General features: G+C 44.6%; 1 protein-coding gene across 1 annotated transcript in view; it reads left to right on the top strand.

Annotated features, from left to right (window-relative positions):
- The window catches only part of SPATA4 (spermatogenesis associated 4), a 98,196-nt gene that overhangs the window by 64,450 nt on the left and 14,459 nt on the right, over positions 1-19,287 (top strand). The window contains exon 5 of the mRNA XM_069244640.1: positions 18,307-18,429. Coding sequence (XP_069100741.1) covers positions 18,307-18,429 — 123 coding nt within the window. The remainder of the gene's footprint in view (positions 1-18,306; positions 18,430-19,287) is intronic.

The following is a 19,287-nucleotide window of genomic DNA, read 5'->3' as shown; positions in this document are numbered from 1 at the left end:
ATGCTTTACACTTTGTCTCCTAAGTTAAGCCTTGACGCTCGTTGCCAAGCTACCAAGGGTTGAGCTGGGATTAATTTACTGAGACCTAACTGTACCTATGTGGAGGTTAGTGGCTTGTTGCTAGGTGTAGGTACCTACCTGCCCTACCAATAACCCATTTTCCAACATAATTGGAAGCAGCGACGGGATCCTGTACTTGTGTTCAATATCACGTTACAGTTTTAGGTAAAACAAATTAAAAATCCTTTAAATTGTCCTAGTGCAAAAATTGTTTTTAATTTTTAATTTGGATTAATTTCAATTATTGAATTTTTGTAATTTTTCTAAATTCTTGTTTCCAATTTTTGCAAAAAGTTTTTGTTGACACAAAACTAGGGAACCATGGAGCTTGATCTGGCTAGCCTACCCACACTGACAGTAGTCCAGCTTAGGGGATTGTGTATTGAAAGAGGGTTGCCTGCAACCACTGATCTCAGGAAGCAAATCCTGATCACATCCCTGACAGCATGGGCTGAGGCCCAAGAGGTAGAGTCAGAAGAAGCTCCAGAGGAGGGAGAAAGAAGGGAGGATGCAAGCTCTAACCACTCAGGGGAGGGAAGGCATCTGAGCCCAAGTGAGGATGAGGAAGAACGGTCCTCAGTAATACAGTCACTAGGGGCAGATCCAAAGCTAGTGGTGGGAAGGGGGTCCTTTCAGGAGGAGAGAACCCATCCATCAGAGAAAGAGAGCTGGAGGCCCAGCTAGCATACATAGCTTTGGAAGCAGAGAAGCTGGCCCTAGAAAAGAAAAAGCGGGCATACAAAGAAAAAAGAGATGGAAGCAGCGATAAAGAAGCTGAGGTGTCCATGGGTGGGGGGGTTTGCCCCAGATTACCCAAGGGGGTAGTTCCTGCTTATGTAGAGGGGGATGACATAGATAAGTGGCTAGGGGCCTTTGAGAGGGCACTCCAAATGAGAAGGGTTAGGCCTCAATACTGGGGTTCCCTTTTGTTGGAGTTGGTCCCCAACTCAGGGAGGGATAGGCTTCTGACCTTAAGGGGGGAGGAGGCAGATTCATACCCTAGTATGAAGAGGTGCTTAGCCAAGAAGTTTGGTCTGACCCCAGAGCAATATAGAATGAAGTTCAGGGACACCCAGAAGGTCAGTACCCAGTCTTGGGTTGACTTTGTGGACATTTCACTTAAGGCACTAGAGGGCTGGATTATTGGTAACAAAGTAGATACTTATGAGGGGTTATACAATCTGATCATGAGAGAGCACATCTTGACCAATTGTATCCAAGAAAGGTTACGCCAGCATCTAGTGGACTCTAAGCAGACCAACCCTAGAGAGCTAGGGGAGGCAGCTGATGAGTGGTTGAGAACCAGGGTGGTTGTCAAGTCCCAGGGGGGAGACTCCAAGAAGGGGGGGACAGGTCCCCAAAAACCTAAGGAGGGAGGTGGTAAGCCCACCACAGAGACTCCCTCTGTACCCCAGAACCCTAAGAAGGAGGAGAGTAAATCCCACTCCCACTCTGACAAGCAGAGACAGGGAGACCCAGGGTTAAAAAAGCTCTTGGACAGTAGGGCTTGCTTTGACTGTCAGCAGACAGGTCACTTCAGAGGAGATGCAGCCTGTCCAAAGAAGGTGGTTAGCACTGGGCTGTCCAGTGTAGCCATAGAGGAGGATTCCTCAGATGATGAAGTCCTCCTAGCATTGAGCTGGGAGACAGGACCAGATGGTAAGCTGGTGATCCCTGAGGGTGGGAGTAGGCACTTCCACCACATTCAAGTGAATGGGATCCCTTCCACTGGCCTGAGAGACACCTGTGCCAGTCACACTATAGTGAGTGACCGGTTAGTGACCCCAGACATGTATGTCCCAGGAAAGACAAAGAAAGTCAGGATAGCCACAGGGGAGGTCACCTCCAAACCTGTAGCCATAGTGCCCCTAGAGAGGGAGGGTATCCTTGACTGGATTAGGGTGGTAGTCAGTGCTGACCTTCCCCTAGATTGTATCCTGGGCAATGACCTCCCAGAGGTGAGTCTGGTCACAGATGGGGTGGTCGCCCAGGGCGCCCCCCCAACCCAAAGTCCTGGGGAGTCAGTCCCTACAGTTAGGAGACAGGGGTCCCCAAGAAAAGGAAAGAAGAAAAGGAAGGGTAGGCCACTCTTAAAGAGAGTTCCAGGGAGCCAAGGGCCTTCTGCCCCAGTAAGGGGGGAGCCCAGAGTTGGCACTGGTGAGGCCTCACCTGACCCCAAGGAAGTCCTGAGTAGTCAGGCAGCTGTCCAGATGCAAGGTATTGCCCCTGCACTGACAGAAGGGAGAGTGGAAGGAGGGTGTCTGCCACAGGAAGTGGTAGCCCCCCACTCTAGACAGCAAGAGGGGTGCCAGGACCCCAAAATGCCCCCTAAAGCATCTCAGCCACCTGTCAGTGGAGAGCTTAGGGTGTGGTTCTGGGTACTGACAGCTGTCAGTAGCCTCTGCTGGGTGCTAGCCTTCCTGGCAGCACTGTACTTGGCCTGGGAGGCAGACCCCAAAGCCAATAGCAAAGTAGGCCCCCTGACCCTATTGGTCATGGTGGGGTTGCTCAAGTGTTGGGTGACCTCTTTGGGTAAGCTAGGTGTTGCCCTAGCAAAGTTTGGAGTAGGGGAGGTGGGCACCTCACTACCCAAGTTGGCAGAGAGAAAGGAGGAAGGCCCCCTAGAGGAAAGTTTCAGTTTGAGTTGGGTCCTTTTACTGTTGGGATGGCTTCACTACCCATAGGGAGTGACCCTGACAGGAGGATATAAGGCAGAGTAGGCCCTGCAAAGGGACAGCCAGTTTTCTTCACTGTCTTCCTCGCCTAACAAGCCAGGAAGACTCTCCCAGGGTTGGGCTGAGTCTCCTGGGCGTGTGGGCTGGGGGGGGTTGTGTGAGAAAACAGGGCTGATTGCAGAGGCCCCATAACTTTTTGCCCCCATTTTCCTCTTTTTGCTGGTGTTTTCCTGACTTTGATGGTGCCCTGGGTACTGCTAACCAGTCCCAGGGCCTGTGCTCTGTGTAAAATGGATATGCAAATTAGGCTAATTATAATTGGCTAAGTTAACCTACCTATAAGTCCCTAGTATATGGTAGGGCATGTAGGTTTAATGACCACACCATAGGTGGTGCACACCTAGGTGCACTGCTGAGGTGCCCAGTGTCATTTTAAAGGCAGGCCTGCTTTGCTGGCTGCTTTTAAATTAAAGTTATATGCAAATTCGACTTTGGAATTAAAGGTACTTCCAAAGTCTTAAACTACCTTATTTTTACATATAAGTCACCCCTAAGGTGTGCCCTATGTGCCCCTAGGGCTGGGTGCCATGTAACTATAAGCAGGGACTTTATAAAAATAGATTTATAAGCCCTGGTGAGGTAAAAACAGCCAAATTCGTTTTTCCCTCATTGAAGTAAATGGCCTTCATAGGCTAGAATGGGCAGACTTTATTTTAAATTTTAAAGTCTCCTTAAATGTTGCATACCAAGAATTTGGTATCAAATTAATTGTTGTAATAAATCCTACAACTTCCAGTTGTTGGATTTAATATAACTAGTTCAGGTAAAAAGTTTAGACTTTACCTAAAAAGTTGCCAATTTCAGCTCTGCATTGTTTTTGCTGCTGTGCTCTGATTGGCCAGCCTGCAGCAGCTTCTGCCAGGCTGCCTTGATGAGGTGTGAAGTGGCCAGGCTTCACACAAAGGAATGTACTTGGGGGAGAGAATCTCCCCTCAGCAGATGGTGAGGCAGGAAGGGGGAGGGCTGCCAAACTGGTCTTCAAAGGCAGAGAAGGACATTTGCAGCACCCAGCAACACCCCCACATCCTGCAACCCCAGACAGCTAGGTGCCCCCTTGATTAGATTAGGAGAGGGCAGGAGAGGGGTGTGTTTATGATTTTTAGCCACACCAGTGGGTGGGCTCAGCCAGATGTAACCTCCAAAAATCAGATTCATCCATGTTGGATTTTTAGAGACTGTTGCCTTCTGGGATGGATTTTTGCCACACTTCCCAGGAAGTGGTCATCACAGGGGGACGACCCTGTCCCTGATTGGAGAACCAGGGCCCCCCTGCTTTTCACCCAGGAGCAAGGATAAAACTGGCAGACCTGCACCCACACCTCAGATCCCCACCAAATTTCAAGAAGAAAGAACTTAAGGAGAAGAAGGACTGCCCTGCTGGACCCCTGGCCTGCACCTGGAACCTGCACTCAGAAGGACTGCACCAGCTGCACACTTGGGCTTCACCACAGGAAGGACTTTGCCTGGCTTCAACTGGTTCAAGGAGGGACTCCCTGTTTGCTACAGGTGAAAAATTGCTAAACCAGAGTCCCCTGCACCAACTCCTGAAGAAAGCGACCAGCTGACCACTGTCCAGTGGCCAAAAAGGAGTTTGCGCCAGGTGCATTCTGGGAGTTGAAGTCCGCACCCCCCAAGGACCATCACAGAACTTCTGGACCCTTGGGGTGAGCTGTGGACCCCAAAAGAACCTTAAAAGAACATCTGGGTGAAGCCCCAGAAGTTTGGAAAAGATTTGAGAATTTTTGGAAAAAAGCTCCAGAGAGGGACCGACCCGCCGCGGAAATTCTAGCCGGCTTGCCTCAACCGCGACCCGGCCTGACTTCGTGGTTCGTCCCGGTAAAGAAAAACATCCAAAAAAGAGACTAAGTCCGAACGTAAAAAGTTGACCGGGACCTCCCAGCCATCGTATCCGAGAAGGGCTCCATGGACATCGGATCAAGATCCAGGTTTACCCCGTCGAAGGATTTTCATCTCTAAAAAACGACTAAGTCCGAAGGTAAAAGTCTCCACCGAGGAAACCCACATCGCGTATCCGGACAAGGGCTCCAGGAGGTCGGATTCAACTGGCAGGTTCGTCCCGGTGAAGAAAAACTTCAAAATAAAGACTAAGTCAGAAGGTAACTTTTTAACCGAGGCCTCCCGCGACCTGTAGCCGAGCAGTGCTCCATCGCGGTCGGCCTGAAAGTTTGACTTTGTCCCGGTTGAGGTGCAACCAGATGACCCGATTGGCGCTTTTTGTTTCTAAGCGCTAGAAAAGTAATAATTCTTTAAAAATTCATATCTCCGGTTCCCCTGAACCGATTTTAATCGTTTTTGTGTCATTTTAAAGATAAAAATATAAACTATTTTTATAAATTGGTTTTGGATTTTTAAACTGTTTCCTGTGTTTTATTTAATTACTGTTTTGTGATATTTGAATGCTTTACACTTTGTCTCCTAAATTAAGCCTTGATGCTCGTTGCCAAGCTACCAAGGGTTGAGCTGGGATTAATTTACTGAGACCTAACTGTACCTATGTGGAGGTTAGTGGCTTGTTGCTAGGTGTAGGTACCTACCTGCCCTACCAATAACCCATTTTCCAACATCCATGAATGCCTCAATTTCCTTCTCCGACATGATTATGGTACCTGGGTCGTCCTGAACTTCTTTACCTGTCAATTTCACCAAAGGTTTGGAGATTATCGAAAAGTTGGGAATCCACTTGCGACAGTAGCCCACCATTCCCAAAAACATCCTGACATCTCTTTTAGTTGTTGGGGGATTCATCTGCAGTGTGGCCGTCACCCTTGCTTTGGATATTCTCCTGGAGCCCTTTTCAATCAAATGCCCTAAATACTTCACCTCTTTCTGACAATATTGCAGCTTCTTTGGGGACACTTTATGTCCGTTCTTTCCCAAATGATTCAGTAAGGCAATTGTGTCATACCTGCAGTCGTCTTTTGTTCTGGACGCAAATCAACAAATCATCAATGTACTGTACTAGAGTCGAACTGAAAGGCAGTTCTAATGACTCCAAATCCTTCTTCAATATCTTATTGAAGATGGACGGTGACTCAGAAAACCCTTGAGGAATTCTGCACCAACTGCACACCTTATCAAAGAAATTGAAACTGAAGAGAAGTTGGCTGTCCTCATGGAGAGGCACCGAAAAGAATGCTTGAGACAGGTCCACAACTGTGAACCACTCTGCATCACACAGAACCTGAAACATGATTACTGCTGGATTTGGCACTATAGGGCAACATTTTACCACAATCTCATTTATTTTTCTCAAGTCCTGCACAATTCGAACCTTCCCACAAGGCTTTTTCAGACCCATTATTGGTGAATTACATGGGCTGGTCAATACCTCTTTCAGAACTCCCTGCTTTACAAAGTATGCAATTATCTGAGATACCTGCGCCATGTGGTACTGCGGTACCTGAGGAAACACTGCATTTGGTTTAACTTGCACTTTAACCGATTCTACTCCCTTTATCAGTCCTACTTCTTTTCCGGTCAGGTCCCACACTTTCTGTGTCACTGTTCCCTGCAACTCATGTGGCAAGTCAGTCACTGTAAAAATTGGGAATAATGTTATCAAAGGGTATTCCTCATTTGCGGTCTCCGTCTCTAACTCTGAGAACTGTCCATCGTCCCCTTCATCATCACTGTTTGTCTGCACCTCAATTCTTTCATTAGAACAGGTAATTGAACATTTGGTCTTGCACAGTAAGTCTCTTCCCAGTAGGGACACAGGACTGGAGTCACAGACTACAAACTTGTGTAATCCCTGGAAGTTGCCAATCTCAACTTGAACCAGATCTGTAATTGGATTTGTCAGGAACTGATTTTCTACTCCTACCACCCTTATGGTTCACCCCGAAAGTGGCAGGTTCGGAACCTCTGCACTTCTGACTGTAGAGCATGTAGCTTCTGTATCAACTAGGAATGAAACCTTGTAACCCACCACCTGTCTCTACATAGGGTCCCCTCTGATCTACTTCTAGGGACGTTGCAAGCCTGCACTCCTCACTGTCTGAACAATCATCCGACCATTCATTGTTTAATCCATCCTCACCAAGCAATGGGAACTGATGTACTGTGTTATTTTGATTCATTGTCTGGCCTGTGACCTTTTGAGGAAGCATCACCTGTTGCTGTCCCATCGGAGCTAATGGTAATTGCATTTGCTGTCTAGGTACCATGGGAACCTGCTGTTGTACCTGCTGCATTTGTGCTGGTTGAACACACAGCATTTGTATTTTCTGCATGGGTTGTAACCCCTGCATCTGTACCATGTTGTTCTGAAAGTTCTGATTTTGTCCTCTCATCTTTGGACCCCTCATATTTTGGAATGTACCGACATCATTGCTTTGTTGAACAACACCATCCTGCACCACCATTGGGCATTCCCGCTTCCAATGCCCCTCGAACTCGGCCTCCCGGCTGTGTCTGAAACATGCCATTCCCCTGCGGTTGCTGCTGTATTATCTGCTGTACTCCGTTTCCCTGCATCCCTGCTTGCTCTGCCTTAATCTGCATCACCATCACTTTCTCCTTCAACTTTCTCTGCTTCAACTCAGTCTCATCATTACAGTATTTTGCATACTGCAACACCTCATCAATCGGCTTTGCCTGCCAACAGATCAAATGATTCTTAATCATCTGACTAATCTCTGGTCTCAATCCCTCAACAAACCTGTCTTTCGGCTGTATGGTCTCAGTGCCACTGTAATGTTTGAACGCTTTCAACAATCTCTCATAGTAAGCATGTATTGATTCTTTAGCCTCCTGTGAGGTTCAATCGATTTTCTGCCAATCAGTCACTTTCGGCGACACTTTCTGCTTCAAGAACTCAATCACTTTATGATAGTACTTCATCACCTCCTCAGATGGTGCTCCAGTCGCCTCATCCATTGCCGGTTCCTGTGTCGGCCAGTCCACACCCCTCTTGCACTCAAGCCATAGGTCAGGTGGAACTATAATCTCAAACAGGGTATTCAAGTCCTCCCAGAGACATTTCGCAAGCTTCACAAATCTATCTGTGTGCTGATACCATTCTATCGGCTTCTCCCTCAACCTGGGATAATCATTTGTGAATGACAGAATGTCTCCCCTAGACCATGGCACATGGACTAGAACCCCTCCGGCTGTCTCTTTCATTGGTAATATTTTTATTGTCCCTGTGTCCGGTGCGGCTTTAGCCTGATTTGGTTCCGGACTGTCACTTTTTCTCCTTAGCTCTTTTCTTTGCCTATCTGCCTTCCCACTTCTCTAAGGTTCCCCAGATTGCGCGCTTTGCAGTATCTCTTTAAGATGCGCCTTCATTCCGGTAGACCTCATGTGCTCAAAATCTTTAGAATCAAAGTCTAATCTGTAGCTTCTTTTCAAATGTTTAGTATTCTCAATGTCTATATGGTATTTATCTGCCATATTCGCCAACCTCTGATGCACCTTGCCCACTTCTTTAGTGATCTTGGGGCACAGATATCTCAATTCTGCTTCTGTGTATGACTCTAATCTGTTCACCCCCATTGTCCCTTCCACTAGCTCTGCAGCTTCTACACCCAGTCGCACAAAATTCAGGTATTCTTCCTTTTCTGGCTTGTCTGTGGTTACCGCAGTATTCTGTGACGCATAAGTCTTTTCTAACCATTCATTTAATTGAAAAACCTTGCAACGAAATGTTCCCTGAATGCATCAATGGTGATTGTGATGTATTTGTACTCATTGTCTGTGGGGCTAGCACACTTAACCCTGCTTGCCTCATTGCCTCCAAAGGAGCGCCAATCGGACTGAGGTCTAGCAAGGACCGGAGTCCTTCTGTTGATTGTTCTCTTGGTGTTATTGGCTGGGGAGTTCCTTTGAACCCTCCTCTTACTACCTCTAGGGTTCTCACTCCTTGATCACACATGTCAGGCTTACCCTGCGCATACAATGGTACTGGGGGACCAACAGTGATTGGTAATGATATGGCAGCTGATGTCTGACCAGGTCCCAAACTCCATGGAGCAGTAACTCACAAAGCTTGGCTCACTGTGGCTGCTGCAGGTACCGACGGAGGTCCTGCTGCTGAATTATAACCCGGAATCAGCTGTTGCTGCGGCTGGGTCAGCAATTGCGGAGTTGGCTCAATCTGCACTAGCTTTGGTCTAGTGTATATCTGATCAGGCGGCACTATCAGACTCGTATTTGTCTCTAGCACTGGGACGTCCGGATAGATTCTCTGTATCTGTGGCGGAGGTTGCAACTGTATCTGCGCGTCTGGTGCAGTGGGTACATTGACACCATTCTGTATCAAACTCGTATCACTTGTCTGCATTGTATTTGTAACTTCCTTACTCTGCGTTGGGTTCTCAGGACCCGCACTAGTGCTCGGGGCAGTGTCATTTATTGCATAAGGTGGTGGGTGATCATGTAACAACTGATTAAGAAACTCTTCATCGTCTGAATCACCTTCATCTACCCAAGACCTCTGAGTCTCCTTAGACTTATTAGAGCCCTTGTCTGTCTTACAGGTGGCTTTCTTTCCCTGTGTCTCATCTTGTGTAATTGACGGAAACAATTTAAGTCCGTCAACTATTCCCTTTCTCCGCATTTTGCTCTTGTTGTCCCATCTAGCCTCGGCTAAAGTTTTCTCTGCCCTTTTTATTCTCCTTTCAAGTTTTTGCTGTCTTTGTCGTATGGCCATTAAATCCCAGATTGCTAATGCCTCATACTGGGCTGGCCTCGGGGTGGTTTCAGCACACTTAACATCCACCTCAAATTTTCTAAAATTCTTGTATTGAACGTTCCGTGCTCCGGAAACGCTAAACATCCCTCCTTCTCTGTCAATTTGCGCCACTGCTTCATCCAAAGACCTGGCGTGACTCCCTTTTCCTCCATTACGATATAAGCTGGAGTACCCTCAGGCGGTGTAGGCTCCCCTCACTCACCATAATGTATGTGTCTCCTTTCAGAGCGCTCTTTAAAGCTTTGAAAAAATTCATCTTTGCATCTTTTATTTTGTTTAGAATCTAATCAGGAAGTGACTTTAATTCCCAGAACATTCTTCACCCACCTTTCTCAACCTATTGCCTCTTCACGGACGGCTGCCAATCCGTGCGTGACCCCTCTCAGCAGCTGACCTATCCCAGCGCGGCACCACTGACGTCACACTCACACACACTGCGGCTGACAGTCTTGCGGCTTGTCCTCCTCACACAAAAACTAATGCACTATATTGCGAGCACCTTTAACCACAAAAACCCAAATTTGCTGGTTTACTACAGGAAGGGTAACACATTTGCTTCAGAACTTTACAGAGATTTCACTTGAAGCCTCGGCCGCTACTCTCTCCTTCTCAGTTCCCGCACCTGCAAGCAGAATTTGACCCGCAAATCCTACTCTCGACTTGTCAATGGTTCGTCCTAGTGCACCTTAGAACTTGCCAAATCTCCATCGAAGGTTTCATACACACAGTTTGACTCAAACTCGACTTGTCAACCACGCCCGATTGATCTAATAAACCGCACAAATTACAACATAAACTCAAGTGTCTCCTACACTTGTCAATATACTCTGGAGTCTTAGACCACGACGGGTCCGTACATCAACAACCATGTGGATAATTTTTTGAGCACAAAGCACCACACTCACACAAAGTACGCCGACTTTCCGACTCTCATACTGCGGAGTACGCCCACTCCTACTAAAACAATATTACCTGACCTAAAACACCCAATACTTCACAAATCACCTGCAATGAGCATCAGCTGAACAAGCGCAAATTCTACACTACTCATGCTAAAATGCCGAGAACATACCCAACTCACTTAGTCAGGCTCAGAGATTCCGGGAAAGTCATGGGGAATTTAGAAACACATCATACCTCCAATTTGCATTATCTCGAAAAACAATTTAAAACCATGGTCCTCCGTCCTAGGGCCCAAAAGGGCCTAAACCGTCGCTCTGCTACCAGAAACTGCTGACGCGTCCCTTTATGATTAATTTACTCACGTTGGGACTCGTTTTAGGCCAATGAATCGTTTGACTCTGTTTGAAGACACCTTAGGACGAGATAGCTAACCAATATGTCAATAACGTCATCAATATTTATTATAACAATGCACTTTTACTTTAGTCAATGACATATAATAAACTCAAAAACACCATGACCTTGCAGTCATGAATAACCACACCAGTTTAGTATGAATTTAGTGTTATTTATTCCCTATTTGTTACAATACTAATAGCAAGTTTATTAATCTCAAAACCAAGAAACACAGTAGCATAGTTGCAATATGACAACTCTGATAAGATTTCATCAAAGCAAGAACCACAAACATTAGAATATAACACGGCGTCAGCATAGATTATTCTAAGCAGAGTATATTAGCGTTTTGTTCATCAAAGCATAGATTCAGTCATTTGTCTATTTGCGTCAGTTTAGTGAACCCTCTCAACTAACCTCGAATTAGCATTGGCATGTTGGGCTTCCTGCAAAATAATTTAGTAACTCCAATTTGTAAAACATCTAACTATGGTCCCTGTCAAAAGAAAAGCAGTTGGTACCTAGAAAGGAAAAGCAAACCGACAATCACAAATTCATTGTCAATATAGTTACCCTCCAAGTTTGAGCAGCACTCAGGTTCTGTCTTCGTCTTCAGGACATCGGTTGATTCGCCATCAAAAGAGATTCAGCTCCGGGAAAAACAAAGGGGCACTTCCCTCATAAGGAGGTAAAGTGTGAATGGGCAATCTCAGGACAAGGATGGTTCTAAAATAAAATCAGCAAGTCACCAATCAAAGTGACAAGGTCTCTGGATCATATCAAATCGCATCAGCATCTCCCTAACTAACTAGTCTGGTCACTTCTGTGTGTCAAGGGGTTATCCCTTTTTCGTCGTACATTCCCCTAAAATCTGATTGGACAAGGGGTTGCACCCCACTATCTTTAACCAATTAAAGATTACTTCAAATCAAATTACTTCATCGAATTTGTTACCCCATAACAGTTCTCATGCATTTTATTGGTGCTTATGATTGACGTCTTTAGCAGGTGGAATGTCCGGTATGATTTCATTGTGTTGTGGTCCTTTGCACATCTTCGGTCAGTGGCTCCATTGTCCGTACCGGTTGAGGCGACCTTTGACATAGCATTAATCTACACTGTTGCATTTAGCTAAAATTTTACTACAGGCAGAATTTCATGAGAACGGATCTACTACGGTTACATTCAGCTTCTAGCTTTTGGAAAAAACAAAAGTTCATGTCCTTTAGCAAGTCAGCACACTGCACGTTAGAAAAATACATTTAAGGCAGCTAGGCCTCGACTCCTGCTAACTAAGGCCTAATGATTTATTAGCAAAAGTCTAGTATCTATTCTTTTAATATTAGTATAAAATCACATTTTTAATAAAACATTTCATGATTATTAGTCAATATCATTAGTCCCTGTATACATTGGCGGCCACCTCCCCCCCATGGGCACTTTTCAAACATAGCAAAACATGTTAATACAGTTTCTATGCGGCATTATTATACATTAGTTCATAAACATTTCATGTTAATATAGATTATATAGGCTACGCTCTCTCAGTGACGTGCTATAAAACTTCAGCATGAGGGGGTCATTTTGGGAGCCTGAAATCCGGAGCTCAGCTGGAATGTGTCTTTCTGGGTCCCTACCCAAGCCACGCTCTCTAATCCTATTTTAACGCTTTTTTTTCCAGGTGAACGCAGTTTGAAACAGGCAACCCTATCTGTCCCAAAGCTTTTGGTCATGGAAGAATAAAGGTTTAAAGCAAGCTTACCTTCAATACACAGACAAGGGGCAGGCGAAAAGCAATCTATCCTATAACTTTTTAAAAATGTTGTTAAAAACAAATGCCATACAAATGTTTGGTCCTTGCTCTATTCTTGGTTAAATGTGCACCCGGCACCCAAACAAAAATGAAGATATAACATTATCAATTGAGGTGGCTGTTTTCGACCAAGATATTTATTGCTCATTACTTACCAAGCCACTGATTAACTCATATACCTGACAATATCCTGTCAAGGACTAGATCCTTAAGTTTCCTTTTTACCTCTGATTGCTGGGCTTATCCATTTTGTGCTACAAACCAATGTATATAAGGTGGTCACTGCATACCTAACTGAGGGGAATATAAGATTGTCACGATGGCACGGAACCTTGTCATGTTCATTTATCTGGAGTCTTTTTCAAAATCAGACTGAGTTCAGTTGCAGTCTATTGTCAAGAGAGAATAGTTCATCCTCCTCTTATAATTGGGTAAATTCACCAAGCCCATCCAGAATGCATTATTGCTTATTGTAACGGTTTTGCATCCACGATAATCTACGGTCCAGTGTCATAAGCCCCGGAGGCCACATCCTTGGCATCATACTCTTTGTGTCATTTCCCAAAAAATGGGAATTGAACTTGATCTTGAAGTGGGCAACTAATACTTTTCTTATAAGCGGCTACAGCTTTTCTAATGTGTTCCTCTTAGGATAGATTTTCTTAGTTCATTACCTCAAAATAGACCAACATTGTAATCATTAATTTAAAAAAAAAAAAAAGTTAAAGTGGACAATTTGACTCGACTATCGCTGCTTTTGTTTTTCTAACTATAATGTTAATCCCCTTCCTTTGACAATGTTTCATAAAGGCAATCAGGAATAGCAATACAGAATGCTCAGCAAGAGTACGAAATGCAGCATCATCCACAGGTGAGAGGGATGGTACTGGTTAATAAACAGGTTTAAAAGAATGAGGGCCAGCACACAGTGCTGCCTTTCTTCTGATAGAATATGAAAATACACTCCAAAACAGACATTTACTAATTCCCATCAGTGGTGTAACGCAAAATGTGTTGAGGGTCCCCCCAGTCTCCCGTAGCTCACAGATATTTATTGGTCTACGGCTGAATGGGGCCCCCATTGAAGGATTAAAGGCCCCCTGGAGGGCTTGGGGACCCTCTGCACCTCGGGGGTCTGTGTTAGGTCCCTAATTCTCTTAGTGCTATTAATAACGAGGATGCCGTATGTGGTTTTTGTAGCATCTGCCACAAATTGATCCTGGTCACAGGGGTGTGGAATTTATCAAAATATCTACTTGTCCAGGGGACAGGTTGCTTCTCAAATCTACTTGTCCTGTAAAAAGATCTACTTGTCCCTTTGGTGCCATGTAGTGTGGCGACAAATTATGGCAGCAATCTCATTATGTAAGAGCTCTGATAATAGCCTCTCTGATTATGCCAGGGCTACTACCATAGTAGGGCTTGAATACTTGCAGTTTCAATCCCTACTGTAGCAATTTCCTTATTTTGCCACCTTTCTGCAGATCTGCATACTGGGGCTGGAGGAAGCAGTAAGCAATAGTTCCAGGGCTGGAATGCCTTTGAGTCTGCAAACCTACTAACCTGCATGTTTTAAAGATTTTCACCAGCTTCTCCCTAATATTTTGCCATAATAAGAAAGGTTGGACATTTACTCCTGACAATGGCAGAATTAGAACTTCTTCCAGGGTTGGGAAGAAAGTGGCTGGAGGGAAAATGAACTTGCAAATGCTCAATAGATTTTCACATGAGCAAATCTACACATGCGTATTTACCTATGCTAAAATACAGTTCACAAATATTTTATAGGGGTACGACATATACCATTGGTGCACTTTTGTGACTTTCTTTAAGAATTTGGGGCCACATGTAGGTAGGTTCAGATTTGCGACTGACACCATCTGTGATTCGCAAGGGCTTCGCAAATGCCCACCTAATGAATAATCATGAGGTGGGTCGCAATATGCAACCCCCTTGCGAATAGCGGCCCTCACAGGGATGGTGGCCTGCTGGAGACAGCAGACCACCATGCCTGTGACTGCTTTTCAATAAACCAGGTTCTTTTTTTTGTAATGCAGCCCGTTTTCCTTAAAGGAAAACGAGATGCGTTACAAAAACGAAAAATGAAACGATTTTGTTTCATTTTTTCAGAGCAGGCAGTGGTCCGCAGGACCACTGCCTGCTCTGAAACTTTTCTTACAGTGACATTCACAATGGGGAAGGGGTCCCATGGGGACCCCTTCCCTTTTGCGAAAGTGTTAGCACCCATTTGAAATGGGTGCAAACTGCGAATGGTTTGCGCCCGCGGTCACAAACAATCCTACATTGCACTGCTAGTCGCAATTAGGAAGGGAACACCCCTTCCTAATTGCAACAACCCATTTTGCGATTCGGTAACCAGGTTACCGAATCGCAAAACTGGGTTTGTGCATCGCAATGTGCTTTTTGCACATCGCAAACAGCGAAAGTCACTGTTTGCGACATGCAAAAAGCTACCTACATGTGGGTCTTGGTCCCTAATTAGGTCTGGTGTTAACAAAGACATTTTGTTTTTATTAAACTTCTATTTCTCTCTCTTTCGGCTGGCTTTACTGTGAGTGATCGCATTCTGCTCTTCCACAAAGAGCATATTGGCACACAAAGTAGTTTTGTTCAGTGTCAGGAACTACAGTGGCAATCAGTGACGTAACGAAACTGGAGGGTGCCCCTTTGCAAAGAACATGGAGGAGCCCCCTCTTCAGACTCACTCAGGGCAGGTGCTGTGCTGAAGGGGCCCCCTGGAGGGTGGCTGCGGGGCCTTTGTTATGCCACTGGTGGCAACGTGTGCTTTTAGAGTTCAAAAAAACGTTTTGGGGGGGTTTTGCCAGTGTTTGTTACAATGTTGAGAGCCTGGTAGCTCCCACAACAATAAAGTGTTACAAAAGCCATGTCCAAACAAGACACGCATTGATGAAACTAAAAGACTTATAAAAATATGTCAGATCAGTTGGTTTTGTCAGTGTTTGTTTATTTTCATGCTTCCCATATTCGTGTTGAAAATGGTTATACTGATTTTCCATTAGAAATATTTTGGGGAAATACTAGCATGCATCAACACATTTTACTAAATGACACTTCATTTGCATCTAATCAGAGAGCATTCTGGGAGCATTTTACTTAGCCTCATAGCCTAAACATTTCAAACATGTGTATACACATTTATTTATTTTTGTACTGGAACTGACGTCAGTAGTGAAGTTTGACCTTAAAACATTTATTTACAGCACTCACCCTAATAATGAAGGCTTTCAAATAATGAACCATAAATACAAGTTCGAACAGCATTATCTTTTGGAAACACATTACCTCAACTTCAGAGAGTTCCACTCTCTGTAAACAAGCAGCCAAAGGTTTTGTGCTGCAGAGGGTTGGGCCTACTTGTCCCAAGGACAAAGTAAACATAAAAACTTGTTGCCCTTGAACCCAAACAAGATGTCCCGGGCGATAGGAATTCCACATCCCTGGGTCACCAATTCAAAAGCACTGGTTAAGTCAATGAAGTTCTGATAAATTGGGCTTTTCACACACATCCAGCATGATCAGCAACTGCTTGAAGGTTAACACAACATTTAGGACTCACAGCCTACATCTCAGAGTTACATTTATAAAGGACCCTGGGCTAGGTGCCTAATCAGTGTTTGGCTACCTAACACAGCCTCAAAGATAAAGGGTTCAATACAAGGTGCCTCTATGGGCAAGTACATTGAGTGTTTCTGAGAAATAGGCACATCAGAAGGGCGAATTTTTAGATACACAATACTATATCACTGAACAGATCAATCAGGAGTAAACGGGAATATCAGAGTAATCTTTGTGCCATTACTTTGTTCCTGTACTCAACAAGTGGTCTCAATTAATGTTTTTAAAAATACCACTTGGCCAATGTGATGCCACAAGCACAGTAAGATATTTCCCTGTGGTTCCAACACATACCCCTAATAATGGAGCCAACTTACCCACCAACTAGCCATTTTACAGAGCAGCACACTGTGTCTTGGTGAGAAGGACAGTGCCACTTTATAGGTCAGAGAGGACCAATGTTTGACCAGCAGTTCTTTCTAGTTGATTTCCAACAGCTGTTTCTTGTCGTAGAGTCAAGGCAAGGAAGCCACACATTGCTCCTGTCAAATCTATCAGTGGCCATCGACCTCATTTTTGGGTTGGCTTTCCAGCACATATCTTTCCTGCCCTTGAAAGACCTGGACAGGAAAAAGGATCAGCTGCCCTTCACATGCATGTAGAGAACTCATTTTGGAATTTGCATATTTCACTTTGGGGCCTTGCAGTTTTGACTTAAGGGCTCTCGCTGGGCCAACTTTTGCCAAACATTCCCCACTGAACTAGCAGGCAGGGATTGGTAAATGCTTTAAGAACTCCTTCAACAAATCGTGAAAGGTCTTGCCTCTGCTGCACTGGCAGGCTGTTGGAGTGGCCTCCATAGTCTAAAATATACCCCATGGTCTCTAGGAAGTCAAAATAACGTAGACTTTGGAGCACATGCAAACGATTAAAGAAATTAACAATGCTACAGTTCATGGATTTGCGCACCCTTGTGTGATTTCAATGCAAATCATTGTCCAGTTCAGATAAAGCATCCAACAGCTGACACGTGTTTTGTCCTATGGACTATTTCAAGGCTGAAATTCATTAGATTGTGTCGATTGTCTAATACTTTAGGTTGAATTTAGTAAGTACTTGTCAAGAAGACAGGGATTCAAACCACACCTAGGAGGAGATAACAGACGAACCCCCATGGCACATTTAATAGATTCTGCAAAATCAACATGGTATATTCATGGTTAGAGTTGTTTTTGGATAATCAGGAGCTGCAACGTAATAAGTAAAAACTATGCAGTTATTTAGCTCTAACCAATATCTTACGGTTAGAGGAATCTTCCATTGCTTCTACAGCAACTGCACTCCAGAGATGTATAATACAAGTGAAACATTTCTTGAACAGTGGCTCTAAGAATTATCACATCTTCAGAAAAGCTTCCAGTAGACGTCCTTGAAAATGATACTTTGGGTATTTCATGGAAGCCTTATTCACAATACACACTTTCTAAGAAGTCATTCACTCAGTGCTGCACAGAGCACTGCGGCTTTGCAGTGGGACACTGATTGGGAATGAGCAGGAGAAGTTGAGCAGATCACAAGAAATATCATCAAAAAAATATTACAAATAATGACGTATCACACAAAAATGTGGCATAGCGGTTCAGGGCATTATCTAAACTTCTAAATGACCTAAGTAACTCATTCCAGGTGCAACTTCATTAGCTAATCGGTTACAACTCTATAAATCATTGAAATTAAAACATTTAAAAAATAATTTTCACAGGATATTTGCACATTTTGCATATTTCAAAAAGGCTATAATGCATACATTTTACACCCAGAGGTAGCAAGGGTTTCGGTTATTGTCACAATACCTGCATTTTTATAACTACTTTTTACGAACATACTGTAACTTGGGATGTGCAGCATATCTTCTTAACCACTGGTGTCTCTAGGAAGTCGTTTATCCAGTAAGCTGTTTGTGACATACTCAGAAAAACGTACTTTCCACGGCTCATTGATTTGCTTTCGGATTTATTGAATCGGTCTCAGAATTTGATTTAATCAGTGTTCATCCTGTATCTGAGTAAATGTTAATTTTTTTCAAGAACGATTTAACGTGAAACCTACTTTGGGGGAACTTGCTGTTCGTCAACCACCTCCACCTTCAGTGCAAGCCGAGGATGGGAACATTTTTCATTACAAGAAGGCTTCAGCTGCACCTCTGTCAAGTATGTACTTGCCTATTTTTGTTGTATAGCGATAATACAACTATAAGTGTGTGTTGAAGTGTATTTAAAGAATGCGGTTTCAGCAGTAAGATTGACGTACTTATCTCTTTTTGGTAAGCCTACCTAGTATTCTAGTATTGTCAGCATGTGTGCACTGAGCCAAACATTGCTTGCTATTTGTGGGGCTAGAAACGAAGCACTAATTATTATTAGCTGATACTGACCACAGTTGAAACTACTTCCCTCAGCCTCGGATTGACACCTCATTAGGAACAGATCATGTCTCTGTAGTATTTAAAGATGTGCCAGAAAATATATTTTGTTTGTATTCTAATTAGAATACATGGCAAGTAGGGCGTGACCTGGGAACTTGGCCTACAGGACTTGAGCTCCCATGCTCCCGGCCAGCTAGAATCATTGTAATTCTATAACATCCTGCATTACCCTGCTTCTCCTGTGCAGTATGTGATGGGCACAACATTTTGCAATGCCTGAACTGATCCAGGGCTGAATCCTCGAACTGACGTGCCCGTACTGGGATTGGGGCCTAGCGCAGCACCTGTACCAGGGAGAGCAGAGGACCATTGCGGCTCTGGAGTTGGGTGAGCTGCATACCCCTGAACACCCCTGAAACTGGGGGAGACTCACCTACCATGTCCTGGTTGGCCTGCCTGAGATCATGGACCCTGTGTGGATGCAGGAGCGGAGATGCGCTAGCGACCTGCATGGTCTCGCCCTCTGAGATCAACCGTGGCATTGTGGGAGGCGCGGGTGCCGCTGGTATCCCTCATAGACTCTGTGGAGGCTTCCCCTTGAGAAGTGCACCCCTTCGCCTTTTGTTTGGCGGTTGCAGGACCC

Source organism: Pleurodeles waltl, chromosome 1_2 (genome assembly GCF_031143425.1).
Source record: "Pleurodeles waltl isolate 20211129_DDA chromosome 1_2, aPleWal1.hap1.20221129, whole genome shotgun sequence".
In the NCBI taxonomy this organism is placed as follows: domain Eukaryota; kingdom Metazoa; phylum Chordata; class Amphibia; order Caudata; family Salamandridae; genus Pleurodeles; species Pleurodeles waltl.
This window is presented reverse-complemented; position numbering and strand designations above follow the sequence as displayed.